At 40.8% G+C, this 21,617-nt stretch overlaps 1 protein-coding gene across 1 annotated transcript in view; it reads left to right on the top strand.

Annotated features, from left to right (window-relative positions):
• The window catches only part of CAP2 (cyclase associated actin cytoskeleton regulatory protein 2), a 134,318-nt gene extending 113,696 nt beyond the window's left edge, over positions 1 to 20,622 (top strand). Inside the window, exons 8-13 of the mRNA XM_061147562.1 lie at positions 1,492 to 1,681; positions 3,696 to 3,871; positions 5,391 to 5,514; positions 5,616 to 5,698; positions 10,581 to 10,721; positions 15,208 to 20,622. Of these exons, the coding sequence (XP_061003545.1) occupies positions 1,492 to 1,681; positions 3,696 to 3,871; positions 5,391 to 5,514; positions 5,616 to 5,698; positions 10,581 to 10,721; positions 15,208 to 15,318 (825 nt within the window). The 3' untranslated portion in view covers positions 15,319 to 20,622. The remainder of the gene's footprint in view (positions 1 to 1,491; positions 1,682 to 3,695; positions 3,872 to 5,390; positions 5,515 to 5,615; positions 5,699 to 10,580; positions 10,722 to 15,207) is intronic.
• Positions 20,623 to 21,617: the final 995 nt, after the last annotated feature.

Genomic DNA, 21,617 nt, shown 5'->3' with positions numbered 1-21,617 from the left:
GGGATGACCCAAAGGGATGGGATGGGGAGGGAGGTGGGAGGGGGGGTCAGGATGGGGAACACATGTAAATCCGTGGCTGATTCATGTCAATGTATGGCAAAAACCACTACAATATTGTAAAGTAATTAGCCTCCAACTAATAGAAATAAAGGGGAAAAAAATAGGGATTATATAAGTACTTTGAAAATAGTGTGGATTTTTCAACTGAAAACTACCACAGGTAAAAATTTCCTGATATTGACACTTTGTAATACTGCCATATTTATGAAAATAAGGATCTGCTGTCTTTATTAATATTTAGCAGTTATGTTGATGTTTTATATATTGTATTTGGTATTGAAAACATATTAATATAAGTCTCAACCACATTTTCATCACTCTCAATTTTTAAAGTTTCTGATCTTTTAATTGAACTAACTTATCATTCTTTATCACAGGCATACAGCTTTACTCCGGGTTTAAAAATAAAATGGTATATAACACAAGGTTATAGTATATGTGTGTTTCTATCTTACTAGTTTTAAACTCTGTGACAACTTTGTCTATGGGGTCCTTTCAAAACATTGAGACAAATCCCTGTATTTTCTATCAATCACCTTGTAGTGACATCTGAGTTTGTTAGAACTTCATATTGAAAACAAAGATTGAACTTTGCATAGCAGGGAAAAGAAAAAGCATGAGCCTTGATCAGGCAAAAATACAGTTTTCTCTGGTTTACGAACACTTAGCATTAGACGAACCAAACCATCAGAAGGATCCCGGACCCTGATTACCTGTGTGTTTGACAGACATGCTGGTCACATATGGTCCTCACTTGGGGTTCAGTTTGAGGCTTGCATACTTGAAAAACGAGTCCTGGAGAATGTTTCAGTATTTCTTTTTTGAACTGCTCAAAAAGCTAACCCCTGAAACTTTTTCACCTCTCTCTCTCTCATTGGGTGGTTGCAATTCCCAGTGTCCCCAAAAGAATCCTCTTATCAGTTGCACCACTTTTTTCTTGTGATTATCAATTGGCCAAAACCCAGTTTCATTCATATCCCGAGCTTTGGACATGAACCTGTGGCTTTGTTTTCCTGATACTGGGCAAGATTGAAGGCAGGAGGAGAGGATGAGATGGTTGGATGGCATCACCGACTGGATGGACATGAGTTTGAGCAAGCTCTGGAAGTTGGTGATGGACAGGGAAGCCTGGCATGCTATAGTCCAAGGGGTCACAGAGGGGGACACAACTGAGCAACTGAACTGAGCTGAGCTGGCAAGATCCTGCACATGCGATTTCTGCGTCATGCTCTGTTCCTGAGACAAACCCCCACTCGGTCCCAGGTCTTCCGAAACAGACCCATGATGCACAGGTGTATTCCTAGGTGCCCTCTGTGAATCTCGAACTCCAATCTCTCACTGACAACAGGTTCTCAGTGATGCTGGCAGAATCTCAGTTCTCAGCAAGGGCATCATTTCAGTAACGTGCTTTTCATCTTCTCTCTCCCGCAGGGTCCGGTCGCATCAACTGCATCAGCGTTGTCTGTCCTCTCCCTTGGGCCTGGCCTTCCTCCACCCCCACCTCCCCCGCCTCCTCCAGGGCCACCTCTGCTTTTTGAGAGTGAGGGCATAAAAGAAGCGTGCTCTCCTTCACGCTCAGCTTTATTTGCACAACTTAACCAAGGGGAGGCAATTACGAAAGGTGAGAAAACCGGGACTTGAGGCTGTCTCCCTCTGGCTCCAAGCATACAGATCCCCCGGAGCCCACAGTGATGGATACATCATTCCATCTTAGTCTCCAGTACACAGGGAACTATGAAATGATGGGCTCATTGGGCTTCTGGGTGGATCAAAAAGAACTCAAGAGATTCTAGTTTCAAATTGACCAATGCACTGTATCACCACTTCGGCCCCTGACGCTCCAACACCAGCTCCAACCTAGGCATCAATATGAAGAATTTAGAACCTCTGTCCTCAAGCAGTGTATGGGCTTGTCAAAGAATTATATCATTGAACTACCTTTGTCTTCACAGTGAATGGTTACTTTTTTTTAGTCATACACTTAATAAAGTCATTATTGACTATGCCAAAGCCTTTGACTGTGTGGATCACAATAAACTGTGGAAAATTCTGAAAGAGATGGGAATACCAGACCACCTGACCTGCCTCTTAAGAAACCTGTATGCAGGTCAGGAAGCAACAGTTAGAACTGGACATGGAACAACAGACTGGTTCCAAATAGGAAAAGGAGTACTTCAAGGCTGTATGTCACCCTGCTTATTTAACTTCTGTGCAGAGTATCTCATGAGAAATGCTGGGCTGGAAGAAGCACAAGCTGGAATCAAGATTGCTGGAAGAAATATCAATAACCTCAGATATGCAGCTGACACCACCCTTATGGCAGAAAGTGAAGAAGAACTGAAGAGCATCTTGATGAAAGTGAAAGAGGAGAGTGAAAAAGTTGGCTTAAAGCTCAATATTCAGAAAACTAAGATCATGACATCCTGTCCCATCACTTCATGGCAAATAGATCGGGAAACAGTGGAAACAGTGGCAGACTTTATTTTTGGAGACTCAAAAATCACTGCAGATGGTGATTGCAGCCATGCAGTTAAAAGACACTTACTCCTTGGAAGGAAAGTCATGACCAACCTAGACAGCATATTAAAAAATAGAGTCATTACTTTGTCAACAAAGGTCCATCTAGTCAAAGCTATGGTTTTTCCAGTAGTCATAGATGGATGTGAGAGTTGGACTATAAAGAAAGATGAGTGCCGAAGAATGATGCTTTTGAACTGTGGTGTTGGAGAAGACTCTTGAGAGTCCCTTGGACTGCAAGTAGATCCAACCAATCCATCCTAAAGGAAATCAGTCCTGGGTGTTCATTGGAAGGACTGATGTTGAAGCTGAAACTCCAATACTTTGGCCACCTGATGCGAAGAGCTGACTCATTTGAAAAGGCTCTGATGCTGGGAAAGATTGAAGGCAGGAGGAGAAGGGGACAACAGAGGATGAGATGATTGGATGGCATCACTGACTCAATGGACATGAGTTTGGGTAAACTCTGGGAGTTGGTGATGGACAGGGAGGCTTGGCGTGCTGCGGTTCGTGGGGTCACAAAGAATCAGACACAACTGAGCGACTGAACTGAACTGAATAAAGTCATGTTGCCAAAAACCTTATGCAAATAATATTTTTGTTTTGTATGGGCAATAGGAATTATGGTATAAGTGTTCCTATGTGCTGGGTTGGGAGCTAAAGACCAAAAGATTGAACTATTTTTCTGGCTCCAACTGGCTGCGTTGTCCCCTCATCTGTAAAGGAAGAGAATGAACTTATAACCATTGAATCGATTCTGACCTATGTTTGCTGAAATGCCCTAACTTTTTATACTATATCTAGGGAATGACTTGGCCACAACAGAAGTAAATCATCTAATTCTTTCTGGTGAGGTAGCTTTTTGCATAATTTTATCTATCATCTTATCTCCTTCAAAAAGAAGTTCCTCCAATTAAAAACTACTTATATCAACTGCTTATATCAACTCTAAACATATGCAGGTCTCAGACTGCATACTAACCTTGAGAAAACACTCAACTGTTAAAATAGCATTACCAAAAATTCTTAGGCCATTTACATCATGTTGATCCAAAAAGTCAGGGACATTTCCCTTTGCATATGATGTAAAGAAATGTGCCTCTGTGTTACCTTCCCAGGACTCCGGCATGTTACAGATGAACAGAAGACATACAAGAATCCCAACCTACGGGCTCATGGAGGACAATCTCCATCTCCTACCAAAAGCCACACTCCAGGCCCCAAGTCTCCCCAGTCTCATCCTCCTAAGAAACATGTTCCTGTGTTACAGCTGGAAGGGAAGAAATGGAGAGTGGTGAGTGAAGCCCTTTAACTTTATTCCTGATATACTCCAATGAAAGGAGCAATGGCTAAACTGCTTGCCAAGGTCTTAAGGATTTCTAAGGCTTACCAGGTGGTGCTAGTAATGAAGAACCTGCTTGCTAATGCAGGCAGTGTAAGAGACCTGGGTTTGATCCCTGAGTCGAAAAGATCCCTTGCAGGAAGGCATGGCAACTCACTGCAGTATTCTTTCCTGGAGAATCCCATGGACAGAGGAGCCTGGCAGGCTACAGCTCATGGGGTCACAGAGTCGGACATAACTGAAGCAACTTAGCAGTAGCACTAAGGATTTCTAAGTGAAAAGACAGAGACACAAGTCACTGGCTAGAATAGAAACCAGAGCCTTTCTGAATGCTTCCGTAAGTGTTTTTTGGTTTTCATTATTCTCATGCATTTTTTTCTTCAACTTCTTCAAAATTATTCTTTAAACTGTGGTAAAGTGCATGTGACACAAAATTTACCCTCTTAACATTGAAGTGTACAGGTCAGTGACGTTAAGTACCATCAGACTGCTGTGCGGCCATCACCACCATCCACCCACAGAACTCTCTTCATCTGTTGGAACTGAAGCTCTGCACACCTTGAACAGTAATTCCCCACTCCCCTTCTCTTCAGCCCCTGGCAACCCCCTTTCTGCTTTCTGTCTCTGTGAGTCTGACTCCTCTGTCAGTGAGCTTTTAATCTCGGCCCCATCTGCTGTAGGATCTACTGTAGGATGTTTCATTCTGTTCCACTGACCAAGGCACTGATACAGCCTACTGAGTCACCCACCACTTTCACCGTTGTCTGAGCAGGACAGGACACTTTGTGTGTGGATGGAAGCTGGTACCCCCTGTCAATCCAGTGTGAAAATGTTAGTTACTCAGTCGTGTCAGACTCTTTGCAGGCCCATGGACTATAGTCCGTGGAAGGAATTCTCCAGGCAAGAATGCTAGAGTGGGTAGCCATTCCCTTCTCCAGGAGATCTTCCCAACCCAGGGGTCGAACCCAGGTCTTCTATTTTGCAAGTGGATTCTTTACCATCTGAGCCATCAGGGAAACCCTGCCAATCCAGGGGGCTTCCCTAAAGGTGGAGGAACACAGTCCCCAGAAAGGTTGTTGTGGTATGAGAATACACTGGGACTTGGACCACTGCTAATCTATTTACCCAACTCCTATTTGCAGATATTGCTATAGCATCAACTCCAGACTCAGCATCTGGACTTAACCAAAAGCTCTCACATCCCTGGTCCAGCCCCCACCCACTAGCCAGGGTGCCTGATGCCTGACTGTTCGCAAATGGACCCTGACACCCCCCACTTCCAAGTAATCATTCCCAACATTCACAGAGACAAAGGCAGGCCTGTGGTTTAGTCTCTAAGAAAATGGTTCCTAAAGAAATAACATACTGAGAAGCTCTAACTGGTGAATGCGCCACAGTGATTTCAGCATGCAGTGGGCTTCATTTATCTATCTGTCCTTATATTTAATATTTGCCTGTGTTTTAACTTTAGGAGTACCAAGAGGACAGGAATGACCTTGTGATTTCAGAGACTGAACTGAGACAGGTGGCATACATTTTCAAGTGCGGCAAGTCTACTCTGCAGATAAAAGGGAAAATAAATTCCATTATAATTGGTAGGGCAGAACTATGGATCTGTACTCATTATGATAAATTGCTTTGTATAAATATGCTGTCTGTATTTAGGAGATTGTTTTGTTATGTTTTGTTTTCCTAGACAACTGTAAGAAGTTTGGCCTGGTGTTTGACAATGTGGTGGGCATTGTGGAAGTGATCAACTCCAAGGACATTCAAATGCAGGTAAGTGTTCCTTTCAACCTTGCCCAGCCACCACCAGACCACCCCGTCTGTTTACAAGGGGCCCTCCATGTCCAGCTAGAAAACTCTTACTGTTTTTTCTCTAGATACAGCTTTGTCTTCAGCTCCTCTCTGAAGTCCTCTCTTACTTCTTGAACAGTGTTAATTCCCTCTTTTCACCCTCTTATAACCCACCCTGTTTTGCACAGCAATTACAAGTTTACCACTTCTATTTCAGGAACAGCTACTTAATCTTTACAGCTCCAGAAATCTGCACAATACCTGCACACAGTAGGTGTTCAGTAAATGTTTGATGAGTGAGTGATTGGAATGAATCAACTAATAAATGAACCAAAATAGTAAGAGATTCTCTTTGCATAATAGTACCCTGCCAAAGAGGATGTTTTTCCCTCAGGAAAAAAATGATTCTGGGTAAAGTTTTTCTGAAGGGTCAATGAAATTATCAGCAAAACAAGCTGGAAAGTAGGATTGGAATTGAATTTGCAAAACAGAAGAAAATCTGCACTGTTTAAGCAATTTTAATTTAGCTAAATGGGATTTTATAATATGCCCAAAGCTAAATGACTTCTTACTTTGGCCAACTGTAACTACTATCTTTGATTATACCCTTTTCATATTGTTAATCACCCCTTATTATCTGATGTTTCCTGATAATGTTTGTTAAACTTGGCTTCCAGTTTTATAGATTGTTCTTTTTGGCTATACTAGGCTTTTCACCACTGCCTCTTTTAACTCGAGTAGTATATTCAATAGTTGGCACATATGTGGAGATATATTTTAGGACATTCCATGCAGAGAAAAAATATCTAATCTCTACCTCATACCATACATGAAAAGTGAAGTCCTAATTGTGAAAAGAAATACTTTTAAACTTTGAGAATAAAATATAGAAGAAAAGGACAAATGAATTTAACCTCATTAAAATATTTGTGTTCAACAGAAGACATCAGATGCAAAGCTAAAAGACAAGGCATGGATTGAAGATACTTGCAATGCAGATTATCTAAAAGGATTTATAACCAGATTTTATAAAGTTAACACAAATCAAATAGAAGAAAGCTAACAACCCAGTAGAAAAGTGGGCAAAGACTATTAAGGCAGTTCAGAGGAGGAAAAACTGAAGTGTTTGATAAACACATGAAAATATGCATAACCTGCCTAATAGAAGAAGAAATGCGGATTAATTGGTTATGTCCTCTTATACTCGTCAGTTTTGAATTCAGGCTGTGCTTACTTTGCAAAGTGCTTGTGAGCTAAAACTCATGCATATTGGAACTGTGCAATTTGAGGACTGCCTATATATTAAAAAGTCTCCTGGTATAAAAGTTGTTATGAGAATCCTGATAACACCAGTGTTGAGAGAGCAAAGCTATTACACTCACCGTGCAGAGAAATTGACACCATCTAATAAAGTCAAAGACAGTCATAGCCTGTAACTGAGCAATTTCACTCTTGGGCGTGTGCACCTAAGAAGCTCCAATACGTATGTTGATGAGACATGTAAAACTGTTTATTGCAGTATTATTCATAATGGCAATAAAACCCAGAACAATTTAAATGTCCAACAGCTGGTAAGTAAACAAATAAATCTACCTAATAGAGTACTGTACAATAGTTAAAATAATTGAATACACTTACATGTTTAAAAACAGGGAAATCTCAAAAGCAACCTTGAATGATAAAGGCAAATTACAGAACAACAGGCACTGTATAATGTGTCCCTTTATATAAAGATCAAAAACATGCAAAACAATATGTACATGTTAAATATACTAATGCAGGCTTGAGTTCACCTCAGGAGACAAACCTGCTGTGAACTGTAAACACAAAATTCAGAAGAGTAAGTAAGTCTGTGGAGGGAAGAAGGGAGGACAGGGAGATGGTGGATGGTATAGAGGGGGTTTCAACTATAGTATAAGATTATAGCCCTAAAAATAAGGCAAATAAGCCAAAAAGTTAAATTCTGATAGAGCTGTTTAACAGACACATATACACACACACACTTATTTGTTTTATTATTCTTTGTGTGCTCCCATGTTTGAAATATATCCTAGTTTTTTCGAGGCTATGAGCCTTAAAATAATCTGGAAAGATGAACCATGGTTATCTGTCCAAGAGGGATAGAAATTTGGCAGCCTGGCTCAGAAACAAGAGAGAGACATTTTACTGAACACTTCTCAAACTTCTCGACGTTCAAACCAAGTGAATTTCATTACCTATTTAAAACATTTAATAAACTATTTTAAAAGGGCCTGGACACAAGGAAGACGGAAAGCAGATTAGTGCAGGCTGCCTGGCAATGAGGACAAATTGACTATAAATGGGCATTGGGGATATTTGGGGGGTGATGGAAGTATTCTAAAACTGAATTAAAGTGACGGTTGTACAAATTTACTGAGTACCATTAAACTGTACGCTTAAAGCAGGTGAATTTTATGTTTGCACCTTTTACTTCTATAATGCTGTTTAAAAGATTCCAAGGGGATTTCCCTGGTGGTCCAGTGGCTAAGACTCCGTGCTCCCAATGCAGGGAGCCCTGGTTCGATCCCTGGTCAGGAAACTAGATCCCACATGCTGCAACCAAGAATTCACATGATGCAGTTAAAGATCCTGAATGCCAGGCTTCCATGGTGACTTAGTGGTGAGAAATCTGCCTGCTAATGCAGTAAAGACATGGGTTCGATCCCTGATCTGGAAAGATACAACATGCAGAGGTGCAGCTGAGTCCATGTGCCAGAACTTTTGATGAACCTGTGCTCTAGCGACCAGGACTCACAACTGCTGAGCCAGTATGCTGCAACTGCTGAAACTCACGCAGCCTAGAGCCCGTACTCTGCAACAAGTGAAGCCGCCACAACGAGAAGCCTGAGCACCGCATCTAGAGAGTAGCCCCCGCTCGCTGCAACTAGAGAAAGCTTGCGAACAGCAACGAAGACCCAGCACAGTAAAAAAATAAATAAATAACTTTTTCTAAAAAGATCCTGAATGCCACAACTAAGACCTGGCACAGCCACATTAATTAATTTTAAAAGACTGAAAGGAAGAAAAGGACATGGATTCATGTGATTTAGTTCAGTTATTCTGTTTTTTTGGCAAACTGTCCCAGAAAAAAAATAGTACAAATTGTGGGAGAGAGAAGAGACTAAGATATCATGTGGAAATTTTTATAAAGAAATAAATTGAAGAAAAGGAAAGTTAATACAGATACATGCATTAAATGCTACAGCATTGGCCTGGGCAAGGTCACATATGACCTGTCACTCAACAGAGAAGCTACTTGTTAGCCCAGTTCTCCTGATAAGAAACAATCTCTGTTCTCAAAATGTTTACAGACTACAAGGGATAAAAGGCATATATTGTATGTAATTTACTCTAAGGAAATACTGACTAAAATGCTGTGGAAATGGCAGTTCTTATCCTATCAGGACTATTTTTTTAAAATTGTACTGTTTTTCAGATTTTTCACAGATCTTCTAGCATTTTTAAAGTAATACAGTGATACATAAACAAAAATAAAATGTCTTTGCATACTGTGCTATCCTCATGTGACCCCACTCTGTCTCATAAACGAATTGCCCAAGACACACTGACAAATTACTTGCATTCCCTTTGCTTGCCAGGTATTCATACAGTTCTGGGCAGTATGGAAATGCTCTCCATCATTATAAAATAAATCTAGAAATTGTCAAAACATTACTGTTGACACATTCTTGATATATAGATATAGGTATTATTTTATTTAATTTATGGCAAAGCCTTGTTGCTTAGCTGACCTTAAACTACCTCTGCCTTTTATTTTTTCCCTCACTGTGGCTCAGTTCCAACTCAGTGTCCAGTTTCTACGGGGAGAGGAGAAAACAGAGCAGTGTAGTGACCTGGCCAGGCTCCCCAAAGGAATTCTTTACATCACCTGCACCATCACAAGCCTTGCTCTTTAATTTGCAACCCAGTCTTTTCTTCAGGGTGAAAGAGGAGATGTTTTTATCACTTCAATTACCATTACAAGAAGGAAAATTATAGAGTTGTAATATGGTCTTTGGGGGAATGGTCTGTCCCTGTAGAGATTTGGGTGTGGTGGCAGTGGGGGGAGGCGGTGGTGGTGGCTATGTCTGAAAACGGGACTGTAAAAAAGAAATTTTAAACTGATCAGCATTTTTATAGCACTTGATATTTGTAATAATACAAAGAACCACCTCCTCTTGTGTATGATACTATTTACCCATACAATGAGTAGCCTGAACCAAGTCTCCAGTTTGGGCTCCTGAAATGAATACATTTCAAAATACTTAGACACTCATTATCTCATTTAAGCTCCGCATTCAGCCAGTGTGATTTTTATCTAGCAAAGGACTTACGTGAGAAGAATTGTCGTGATTTTTACTTATTCTTACTTAGATTCGGGAAAAAATCTACTCATTTACAGAATAATTTACTCTTAAAGGACAGTATTCATGTGTGTTTTCATCCAAGTTTCCTAGAGATGTGTCAAAACTAAAATTTTAAGCACATAAAAGCAAAAGCATCTTGTTTCTTTTATCATGAAATCAAATATATGCTTCATTTCCACTAATAGGGTTGTGAAACGTCTTCTGAACATTTAGCTGCTGTTTTCAAATTTGTCCCTTTGTTTTGTGTCAGGAAAGAGACCCTGAGGTTTGAGAATCCCCTTGTGTGGTCCTTTCATTCTGACCCCAAATGACACCTACTAATTCACCTTGGAGACACTGTCGTCAACCAGCCTCCCCAGCCCTGACCTAGCTATTCCTAACGCTTGCTTAGGCCTGTGGACTGTACTTATTTGGGGATTTTGGAATTTCTATTTATTTGCTTTGGCCCTAGATTTTTTTTTTTTTTTCTATTTCAGGTAATGGGGAAAGTGCCAACAATTTCCATTAATAAGACAGAAGGCTGCCACATATACCTCAGTGAAGACGCGTTAGACTGTGAGATTGTGAGTGCCAAGTCATCTGAAATGAATATACTTATCCCTCAGGATGGTGATTATGTAAGTACCTTTTAGAAGACTGTAAAGAATTTTTCATGATTAACATTCTTAGAGACTGATTAGTCACCTACCAACCTTTGAGCTTCCTTTGTAGAAAAATTGCAGTTAAGAAAGGAACTCAAGAGAATGGCCTTTCACATGTCGGCTCCCCTGTTAGTTTCTTGACTGTGCCCAGTCCTGGATTTGTGGTTCTCAAAGCGGTTTCCTAATAATTACCTTAATGGGCTGGCTTTCATCAAACAGTAAGGGCCCTCGTGGCTCAGATGGTAAGAATCTGCCTGCAATGCAGGAGACCTGGACTCAATCCCTGAGTCAGGAAGATCCCCTGGAAAAGGAAATGGCAACTGACTCCCATATTCTTGCCTGGAGAATCCCATGGACAGAGGAGCCTGGCAAGCCACAATCCACGGAGTCGCAGAGTCAGACACGACTGAGCAACTAACACATCATCATCATCAAATAGTATACCAGGTGTCTGAGCTCATTTTACTAGACTAATTATTTTCCTTTGGTATGGTGGGGCACAGGCTTCCTGGTGGCTCAGATGATAAATAATCTGCCTACAATGCAGGAAACCTGGGTTCAATCCCTGGGTCGGGAAGATCTCCTCGAGAAGGGAATGGCAGTGCACTCCAGTATTCTTGCCTGGAGAATTCCATGGACAGAGGAGCCTGGCGGGCTACAGTTCTTGGGTCACAAAGAGTCGGACACGACTGAGGGACTGACACATGGTGGGGGCAAAAGGAAAGAAGGAGAAGTGCTTTGGGGGCAAGCAGAGGGAAAGGAGGTAATAATAAGTGAACCTGTTTGTACGGTGGTTCTCAAACCCAGCCTGAGAACCAGCAGGTCGATCCTTGGTCAGGGAACTAAGATTCCGCTTGCCACGTGGCACAGTCAATTAAAAAAAAAAAAAAAAAAAATCAGCTGGGAAACATGATGAAAATAGCAGGTCCCAAACTTTGAACCCAGAGGTTAGAATCAGGAGGCTTGGAATGGGGTCTAGGAATCCGTGGTTTTAATATATCCCAGATGATTCTGATGCCATCAGCCCATCCAATGGCCTTCTGAGAAACACTCAACTAAGCCACCCGGTATTTTCCTTGTCTCTTCTCCTCAGCAAAGCAGTTTCTAAAAGATGCAAGTATATAGTCTCACACTGAAAATGAAGTATAAACAAATACACTTTTGGCGTCACACAGTGCGGGGGACTTGCTGGTTGTTGCCATTTGGTAGCAAGTTATTAATATTTCTTCCTACTAGTCTTTGCTTCTTGAAAGAGAAATAAATCCAGAGATCATTCCCTCTGGTTCAAGGGATGCAGTGAACCAGGGAAGGATGGGATAAAATGTAACTTAGCCAGGCACACCTTTGAAAGGGGAGCCCTCACAACCCCAGCAGCCTGTGGGTCAGTCACTGGTGGTCTACACATCAGTCAGCGCTTAGGTTAATGTCTTTAAGCAGACAATGAGATTGCTGCCATGTCTTCAGTAAGCCCTTCTCAGGCACACACCATGTACTGCTGCCAGAATTCATTATTTAAGTCTGAAAAGCAAAACTGCAAGCTACATGAGGTAGGTAGACTGCCTAACCCTGAGCTAGAAAGCATCTCGTCTCGGGCTCTCCACCTGAGAAAGCTACTGAAGAGTTGAAGCCGATACAAAGCAGCTTCAGAAGAAGGAAGCCAAAAATTAGGGAGACTCCTGGCCTTTGCAGCTGTCTAAGCAGAAGACTCAGCTGCAGGGGAAGTGGATCTGCTAAGAAAAGCTGTGAGGGTTTGCACGAGCACTCCAGGCTAATTAAACTAGAACCTCTGGATGTGGTACCCTGACATCTGTCTTGGTTAAAGCTTCCTCGGTGATTCCAATGTGGAGCCAAGATTGAGATCCAGTGACCTAAAGGATGAGTAGGGCTCAAAACCTAAGCTTTCATGCTGAAAATGTAGTCTCCCCTCAATAGGTGGATCATCTGTGCCCTCAGTGCATGGGCCCACCATGCCCTTTCCTGTTGGAGGTAGTAGGGAGCAATAGAGGTCCTGCCGTGGTCATAGTAACCTGGGAGTGGATGGTGGCGATGACTCATCTGAAAGAAATCAGTCTCCCAGAGAAGATCTGTCATCCCGTTGCTATCACGGCACTGCCAAGAAAGATGGGGAACAGCTGTAGTACAGTTACAATCAAATAGGTGCCTTCACTCTGGAGCATTCTCCACCTGGCTTGGTGCTTAAGAGCAAACACCAAGCCTGGTTTACTCATGAAGAGCCCCAGAAGGGGTGTTGGGCACACACACACACACACACACTTATTCAGACTCTAACTTCTTTGCTTCACGGTAAGACTCCACTGCAGGAAATTCCTTGGTGGTCCAGTGGTTAAGACTCAGTGCCTTCACTGTCATGGGTCCACTTTCCATCCCTGGCCAGTGAACTAAGATCCCACAAGCCAAGGAATTGTTGTTGAGTCGATAAGTCGTGTCTGACTCTTTGCAGCCCCATGAACTGCAGGCACAGCAGGCTTCCCTGTCCTTTGCTATCTCCCAGAGTTTGCTCAAATTCATGTCCGAGGAGAGTGGCCGAAAAAGAAAAAGACAAGACTCCATTCCAAATTTCACTCCAGAATTCACCGCATGACAGGGCTTTCCCTTTAAAGTAAATAGATAAATAGCTTCTTAAAAAAGAAACAGCTGGATGCTACATCAAGGAAGCTGTGTGTCCATGTGTGTTTTCCACTGAAACATCACATCTCACCAGCAGATGAGCACAGGCACCAGCCCTTCAAACGGTGGTTTGTACAGGAAGTCCAGGGAGGCCACAAACCAGAAGCAAGGAGACTGCTCCTCACCTTCCTTTTTTGCTCTCTTCTGTAACGACTGGGGACTCACTCTCTAGGGAAAGGAGAGACCCCCCCCCCCCCAAGCTAATTTTATTTTGTCTATTCTGCAATTTTTAATGCTTTTTTAAAAAGTCATGTGGTTTTTTAGGCTCATGAAGCTTGAGGGGTCTTAGTTCCCCAACCAGGGGTCGAACCAGCACCCCCTGCAATGGAAGCCCAGAATCCTAACCAGTGGCATGCTAATTCACTTCAGTCATGTCCAACTCTGCAACCCTATGGACTGTAGCCTGCCAGGCTCCTCTGTCCATGGGATTCTCTAGGCAAGAATCCTGGAGTGGGCTTCCATGCCCTCCTCCAGGGGATCATGTCTCTCATGTCTCTTATGTCTCCTGCCTTGGCAGGCAGGTTCTTTACCACTTAGCGCCACCTGGGAAGCCCCCCAGCCACTGGACCACAAGGGAATTCCCTATTCTGCATTTTCCTTTGTGTATGTGTGAGTGTGTGACGGAGGGGGGAGGATATGGTGTGCAGTGTATCTGGGTGGCATGTGTGCGTGTATTTCCCAATGGAAAGAGTAGGAAAACAGGATGTACAACAAATGTATATGCAACTTGCAGCACATTTTTATATTTCATCAAAGAGTAGATAGACATAACACCGGGACAAAGCCCTTATCAGTGTGACTGGGGACCAGCAGCCTCAGCATCCCCTGGGGACTTGTTGGAAATGTAGACTGTCATCCTATGTCCCAGATCTACTGAAGCAGAGTCTGCCTTTCAACAAGGTCCCCAGCTGATGGCTGTGCGTGTTTGAGTCTGGTGCAGAGTCATGGGTAAGAGAGGATGTCTAAGGTTTGAACTCTGTCTGCTCAGAGGCTTGACCTCTCAGGCCTCTGTTTCCTGTAGGTGGCATTTCAATAATATCTAGTTCTTAGTCATCTTGTCAGAGAAGGCAATGGTAGCCCACTCCAGTACTCTCGCCTGGAAAATGCCATGGACAGAGGAGCCTGGTAGGCTGCAGTCCATGGGATTGCTAAGAGTTGGACACGACTGAGCGACTTCACTTTCACTTTTCCTTTCATGCATTGGCGAAGGAAATGGCAACCCACTCCAATGTTCTTGCCTGGAGGATCCCAGGGACAGAGGAGCCTGGTGGGCTGCCGTCTATGGGGTCGCACAGAGTCGGACACGACTGAAGTGACTTAGCAGCAGCAGCAGCAGTGTTCTTGTAGAGATTAACTTGAGTTCACTCATACCTGGTGTTCCACAGAACACCTGGTTCTTAGTAAGTTCTGGCATTAATGAGGATGCTGGCAGGCAGTCACAGAGCTGTCATATGACCATGCAGGTTTGGGTTCTCTAAAATGTCTTTGTCCACCATGTAACAGGGCTTCCCTGGTGTCTCCTGCCAATGCAGGAGAAGCAGGTTTGATCCTTGGGTGGGGAAGATTGCCTGGAGAAGGAAATGGCAAACCAGTCCAGTATTCTGGCCTGGGAAATCCCATGAACAGAAGAACAGTCCCACGGACTGGCGGGCTGCAGTCCATGGGGTTGCAAAGAGTCAGACACACCTGAGTGACTGAGCATGACACCAATCAGCCATCAGTCAATTTGCAAAGCCTTGGTTTAAATAATCTTGCTCTTATTGCTTTTTTCCAGAGAGAATTTCCTGTTCCTGAACAGTTCAAGACAGCCTGGGATGGAGCCAAGCTAATCACTGAACCTACAGAAATCATGGTTTCCGAGAGACCACCAAAGCCCCTGACCTGAATCCCCACCCCAACATGAAAAAAAAAAAACAAAAAACAGCAGCATTAAGGACCCAGAAGTTGCAGTAGCACCTACTGCTTTAGTTTTGGCCTCCAACAATTCTGTGCTGTAGAAACAGCATCATTTCTGGCACACCTCTGAGGGCTTTTTGAAATATTTAACATTTCTTCATGATTTGCCTTTGTGTGTGATTTGAGTTCCACATGATGACTTGTGAGCATTACATATTTAAAGGGAAAAAAAAAGAGAGCATTCTGTTCCCCTCATATCATTTTCACAGTAGCTGAGAGGTAAAGGTACTGCGTGACTCACTGTTACACCTGTGTTTAATTGCTAGTTGAAAAATACAACCTTTGAGAATCTAAGATGTACATTTTTATCTTTTAGACAATTTCCATATATATAGTAGAAGTATACTCTAAAAAGCTACAATTTCTGTTTTCTTATTTTTACCACCTTTATCAGCATGAATTCACTGTCAGCCTGAATACATATTTGTTTTAAAAACATAAAGTTCCGTACTAAGAACCATATCCAGTTTCTTGGTCCTTGAAAAGACCTGTATTCTTTACAGTTACCAAAAACCTAAAGTATACTCTAATGATTCATCTTAAATATTTTTCTGCCATGTCACTGGGGAAACTTTTACTTCTCTGCATAAAGACTTTTATGCAAAAACATTGATAGCAAGAAGCAGGGTTTTTTTGTTTTTTGGTTTTTTGCTCTGTAATACCTCAGAATTTTGCTCTAGGAACAAGCTCAGTGGTTGTTTTCCAATTTTGAACCTGTGAAATATCAGATGCCTTGTAAGTGATGTCTTTAACGTTTTATTATAGACTTTCTTCTTTTCCTCTTGCCAGACTTGCTAACCAGTCTCAAAAATGAAAATAAAAAAGCCATAGTTATATTACAACTTCTAAAATCTAAAGAATTGTTTGTTGGCTTGGCTTGCTGCTCTTGTTTTGTGTTATTGATAGTACATGCTTTTTCCATAGAAGAGTAACTCTGATAATCCTTTATCTTTTTAGTACCTAATGCTGAAAGCCTGCAACTTCTTGGATCACTTGTAGTGAATTCTAGTATAATGCTTGCAGACCCAAGACAAGCATATATATTGTGCCTATTACAGCCTTTGGAATACATCATTTCTGTTTTTTAAATATCTTCTATAACCATATAGTACTCGAATTACTAATGCTCGTGTACCACAGTTTTGCTATAAAACCTTTTGTCCAATGAATAATGTTGTGGCTTTAGTAAATATCTCTTTTTCAACAGTAAACTTATTCTGAAATAAAGTAAAATTCTAATTGTTTAAATACTGTGATGAATTCAGGGTGTTAAAATTTTTTTCCTCTTTGATTTGCCCTTTGCTCATATGTCAGCTTTAGGAAAGAGAGCTGAGTCTTTCTAGTTGAATTAGAGAATTTATCCAGCATACCATCAGCTTCCCTGAAGAATAGCTTCTTCTAAACATCAGATAAAGCCAAATGTAGTTGGAAGGACTGTCAGAAATTTTTAGAATCAGGTTTTTTTTTTAATTGAAGTATAGTTGATTTGCACTATTGCATTCGTTTCAGATGTACAGCGTAGTGATTCAGTTAATATTTTTTGCAGATTATATTACATTACAGATTATTACAAAATATTGACTATAATTCCCTATCCTATACAATAAATCCTCATTGCTTACCTGTTTTTCATATTGTAGTTTGTTGTTTTTTAGTCGCTAAGTCGTGTTCAGCTCTTTTGCGACCCCATGGACTGTTTCCCCCCAGGCTCCTCTGTCCATGAGAGGAAACTCTCAAAGGTCATTAGCTTTAGTGGCTTTATCTCATTTCTCATCCACTGAGAATTTTTTCCCAATAACTTTATCTATCTATTTATTTTTAGCTGTGCTGGGTCTCTGTTGTTGCCTGGGCCTTTCTCTGGTTGCTGTGAGCAGAGGCTGCTCGCTAGTTGCCTTGCACAGGCTGCCCATTGTGGTGGCTTCTCTCGTTTCTGAGCACAGGCTCTAGAGTGCACAGGCTGTAGTGGCGGCATATGGGCTTAGCTGCCCCCCAGCATGTGGGATTTTCCTGGATCAGGGATCGAACCTCTGTCTCCTGCATTGGCAGGCAGACTCTTTACCACTGAGCCATCAGGGAAGCCCTGAGATTCTTGATGCTGCCCTTTTCTCGTTAAACTTCCCTTGATTTGGTGATACACAATATACTTCTCAGACTCTTGTCCCTTTAATCTTCCCCTTCCTCTCAAGTGCTCATCCATCTCCCTTAACTTCATCTATCGCCTCTATTTAGATGACTCCTCCAGAGTCTTAACTCCAAGTATACAGAGTATTTCAGTCTGCCTGTCCCAACCCCATTCAACATGACAAGATGAATGCACCTTGCCCACACATACCATCTTTTCCTCATCTGCATTTCTAGTTTCGGTCATAGTCTCCTCATACCTTTCGTCATAGATGTGAAATCAGCCATTTCCTGTGATAGGAAACACTGAAAGAGAACCATGAGCTGGAGAAAACCGTGGTTCAGTCTTGAACATGTTTAACTCAGGGCATCTTTGTGATGCTTAATTGGAAGAGGAGAATAGACAGTTGAATATGGGTTTGCAGTCTTTTCATTGTGTCTGATACCAAATCTTTAAGGATCATTTCAGAAGTAAAATATATTTAAAAATGACTTTTATGAAACATGTTCATTTCCAAAGAATTATTTTAAACCATTGGCACTCTCTGTACCACTTGATATACAGATATAATTTTAAAGGCTTTAATTGCCTCAACCGAGACAAGTTGATTTTATAGTCTTTCACAGATTTCTTTTGCAAGTTTTAACTATTTTAATGTTTCTGTGTGTGATGAAGCTTATATCTATGTTACAAGTAGAAAGTAAACCAACTCAGATTAGCCCTCAGTAATTTATCCCTATTTCTCCAAATTATTTTTTATTCCTGTGCTCTATAGTAACTTGGCACAGAACATGTAACTAATGAAGGATACTATTTGCTTATTGGTAGAGAATTTTTTCCAGGTTTCCCTTCAGAACAAGATATTTATATTTAAAGATAATTTTTGCCTAAAACTACAACTTTGAATATTTGGGTTTTAAGTCCACTTTTAATTTAATATCTTGTTTTTCAGTATAATCATAGTTTAAAAAAAAAAAGATACCTCTTGCTAACATGAAGATCCAGATGAAACACATCATCGACCATGCTTACTTAGCCATGATACTGATTATTAAGTCTCATTCACCAATATCACAAGGGTTTTTTTGTTAAAATTCAATTAGTAATTTCCTGTGGTGTCAGTATTTCATCTTGGAAGCTAATCAGAAGATATACATTTAAACTTTTTTGTTATTTTAAATAATAACTCTACAGCCTCATTTCAACTCCTAAGTCAATAAACTTACAATAGGAAGTCTTCCCATGAACATAACAGTTCTATAGATTTATTTGATAAGAGTGAGATTCGTTTGGGAAGACTGTACTTTCCTGCTCATGCTCTCTATGGGGCACAGTCATGCACACACATCATGAATGGCACACATCCCTAGCAGGGGTGAGCTAATGGCGCACGTTCCCCAGCAGTCTGCCCTGCATACCGCCAATATTCCTCTTCAACTTTAAAGCTATAGAGAAAAGATCAGAGTGAGTTAGATGCAGACAGTCAGTCAGTTCCGGGGCAGTGATTGCCTTCTGCAATCAAGCATGATAAAATCTATAATCCTTTATGGATATTTGAAGACATTGTCCTGTAGCATTATAAAAGATGTATAGAGGTCCAGAGAAATATTTTACAAGAGCCATGTACAATATGTATCTTCAGGAAAATGATACAAGTTTATGGAAACATGATATTTAAAGGGGTTGTAAGTTTTATATATATATTCTCCATATCCTGAGATAGACAAAAGTTGGATAAAATAACCAGGAGTTTCCTCCACCATTATGAATCTCACTTTTTTAGCTCTAATTGTAAGGGCAAATTGAAATAGATTTTTATATTTATCTGACTAACATAAGCAAAAAGAAAGTAATTTTATATGCCTATTGGAAAAGAAATAGTATTTGAAAACCTCAGGTATCCAAATTACCCATGCAAATTACCAGACTAAATAAGGGGTCACTACTTTACTATATGCTCATTCATGGGTCACATGTAATTATCTGAAGCCTTTAAGAAGAATGTTAATATAAGCCCATTCACTGGATGTGGAATTCAGGGGGTGATGTCCCAAGATTAACAATTAAAATCTGGTTCTCTACAGAGTTATCAAAATGTTCCTTTGTTAGCATCTAAAATAATTACACCAGCAATATGGTCTACATTCTGCAGGCTGTTTCTACCAACTGGCTAGACAACTATTTTCTCAATTCCATACTCTATAGTTTACAGAAATAAGTCTCTCTTCAACATCTACTAGACAGACGTATTTCCAATAAAACTTATCTTCAGGGGAAAAAAAAACCTCAAGCTTCATTAACTCTTCACAAAAAGTAAGTGTTGCATTAATCAAAAAGAGCTTTGGCATGGAATCAGAAAATACAATTTTCATTCTGAATCTGCCACTAACCAGAGATGTGCCCACTTGACAAGCACCTGTGACACCTTTAAAGACGTGATTCTTTTAATATGAGATCAGTGTGTCAAAATGTTTTTAAAATATAATTAAACAAATATACAACAAAACTGTGTCAGAGTCACTAAGTTGTCCACCAAAATCTATCCTTCTTTCCTTACTAGGCTACATCTCCCAGTCTCCACTGCAGTCTGATGACCATGAGAATAAATGCTCCTTGAGGGAATGTGAGTATTAAGTAACGTAAATCCCACTTCAGGACTTACTCTTTTAAGGGCACATATTTTCTCATGCTCCGTTTCCCTTCTACCAGTCATATCCTGGATGTGGCAACCAGCCTTAATCATGCAGATAACAATATGCTCCTGTTATGCAAGAATAACAAGTTAGAAGGAGCCTGGGTCCTTGAATCACAATAGGAAGACAGCCACTCACTGACCTGAACCTGCTTTAAGCAATCACATGGGAGATAAACTTAGCTTGTGCTTAAGATATTACATAGTTGGGTTTGTTTATCAGAGAACATTAACCTACCAAAACTAATATGCCAGCTAAGGAAGCCCATGTTTTTACTGATTCAGTCATTAGACACCTTTTAAGAATTTGAAAAGTGTACAGACCACTATAATATTGTAAAGTAATTAGCCTCCAACTAATAAAGATAAATGAAAAAAAAAAAAAGTGATTAGAAGGTTTGTGGAAAGTTTCCCTGAAGAAAAAGTTTTGTACATGGTTAAGACTGGCAAAGTTTAAAATAAATTTAATTAAGTTTAAAAAAAAAAAAAGAATTTGAAAGGTGTACAGAATACGTTAAGTAAAATGAGCATGTATCAGAAAAACATTGTAAGAATATTTTTATTAAAATGTATGTCAATTAAAAGAACTGTGTTTGCATAAGTGGTGCTCAGTCATATCTGACTCTTTGTGATGCCATGGACTGAAGCCCACCAGGCTCCTCTGTCCTTGGAATTTCCCAGGCAAGAATACTGGAGTGGGTTGTCATTTCCTCCTCCCGGGGATCGTCCCACCCCAGGGTTTGAACTCAAGTCTCTTGTGTCTCCTGCACTGGCAGGTGGATTCTTTACCACTGTGCCACCTGGGAAACCCTATATTTGTACATAAAGGTATGTAAATATATATTGGGTGAGAGACAGTTTAGTATTGTTGCTACTGTTCCAACTCTTTGCAACCGCATGGACTGCAGCACGCCAAGCTTCCCTGTCCTTCACTATCTCCCAGAGTTTGCTCAAACTCCTGTCCATTGAGTCTGTGATGCCATCCAACCATCTCATCCTCTGTCGCCCCCCCTTCTCCTCCTGCCCTCAATCTTTCCCAGCATCAGGGTCTTTTCCAATGAGTCAATTTAGTATGGTTTAGTGGTTGAGAGTATGGATCCTAGTTTTATCATTTACTGACTGTATGACTTTGAGGAAAAACGTCACTTAACTTCTCTACACTTTGGTTTATTTATCTTTAATGTAGCGATGATGATAATAGTGTTTACCTTCCTGTGAGTTGTTTTTTGGAGTAAATGAATTAATATATGTATACCACATAGTAAAAATTATAGACGTTTTAGTCAATATTATTTTCATCATCATTATAACAGAGAAAAATATAGAAGGGCTATCTTTGGAGTATGGGGTTAGAGGAAAAAAATCTTCACTCTTTCTATTCTTATTATTGTTTGAATTTATCAGACTAAACATG

This window comes from Dama dama, chromosome 7 (genome assembly GCF_033118175.1).
Source record: "Dama dama isolate Ldn47 chromosome 7, ASM3311817v1, whole genome shotgun sequence".
In the NCBI taxonomy this organism is placed as follows: Eukaryota; Metazoa; Chordata; class Mammalia; order Artiodactyla; family Cervidae; genus Dama; species Dama dama.
Note: the sequence above shows the minus strand (reverse complement) of the source record. Positions and strands in the feature narration are given on the sequence as shown.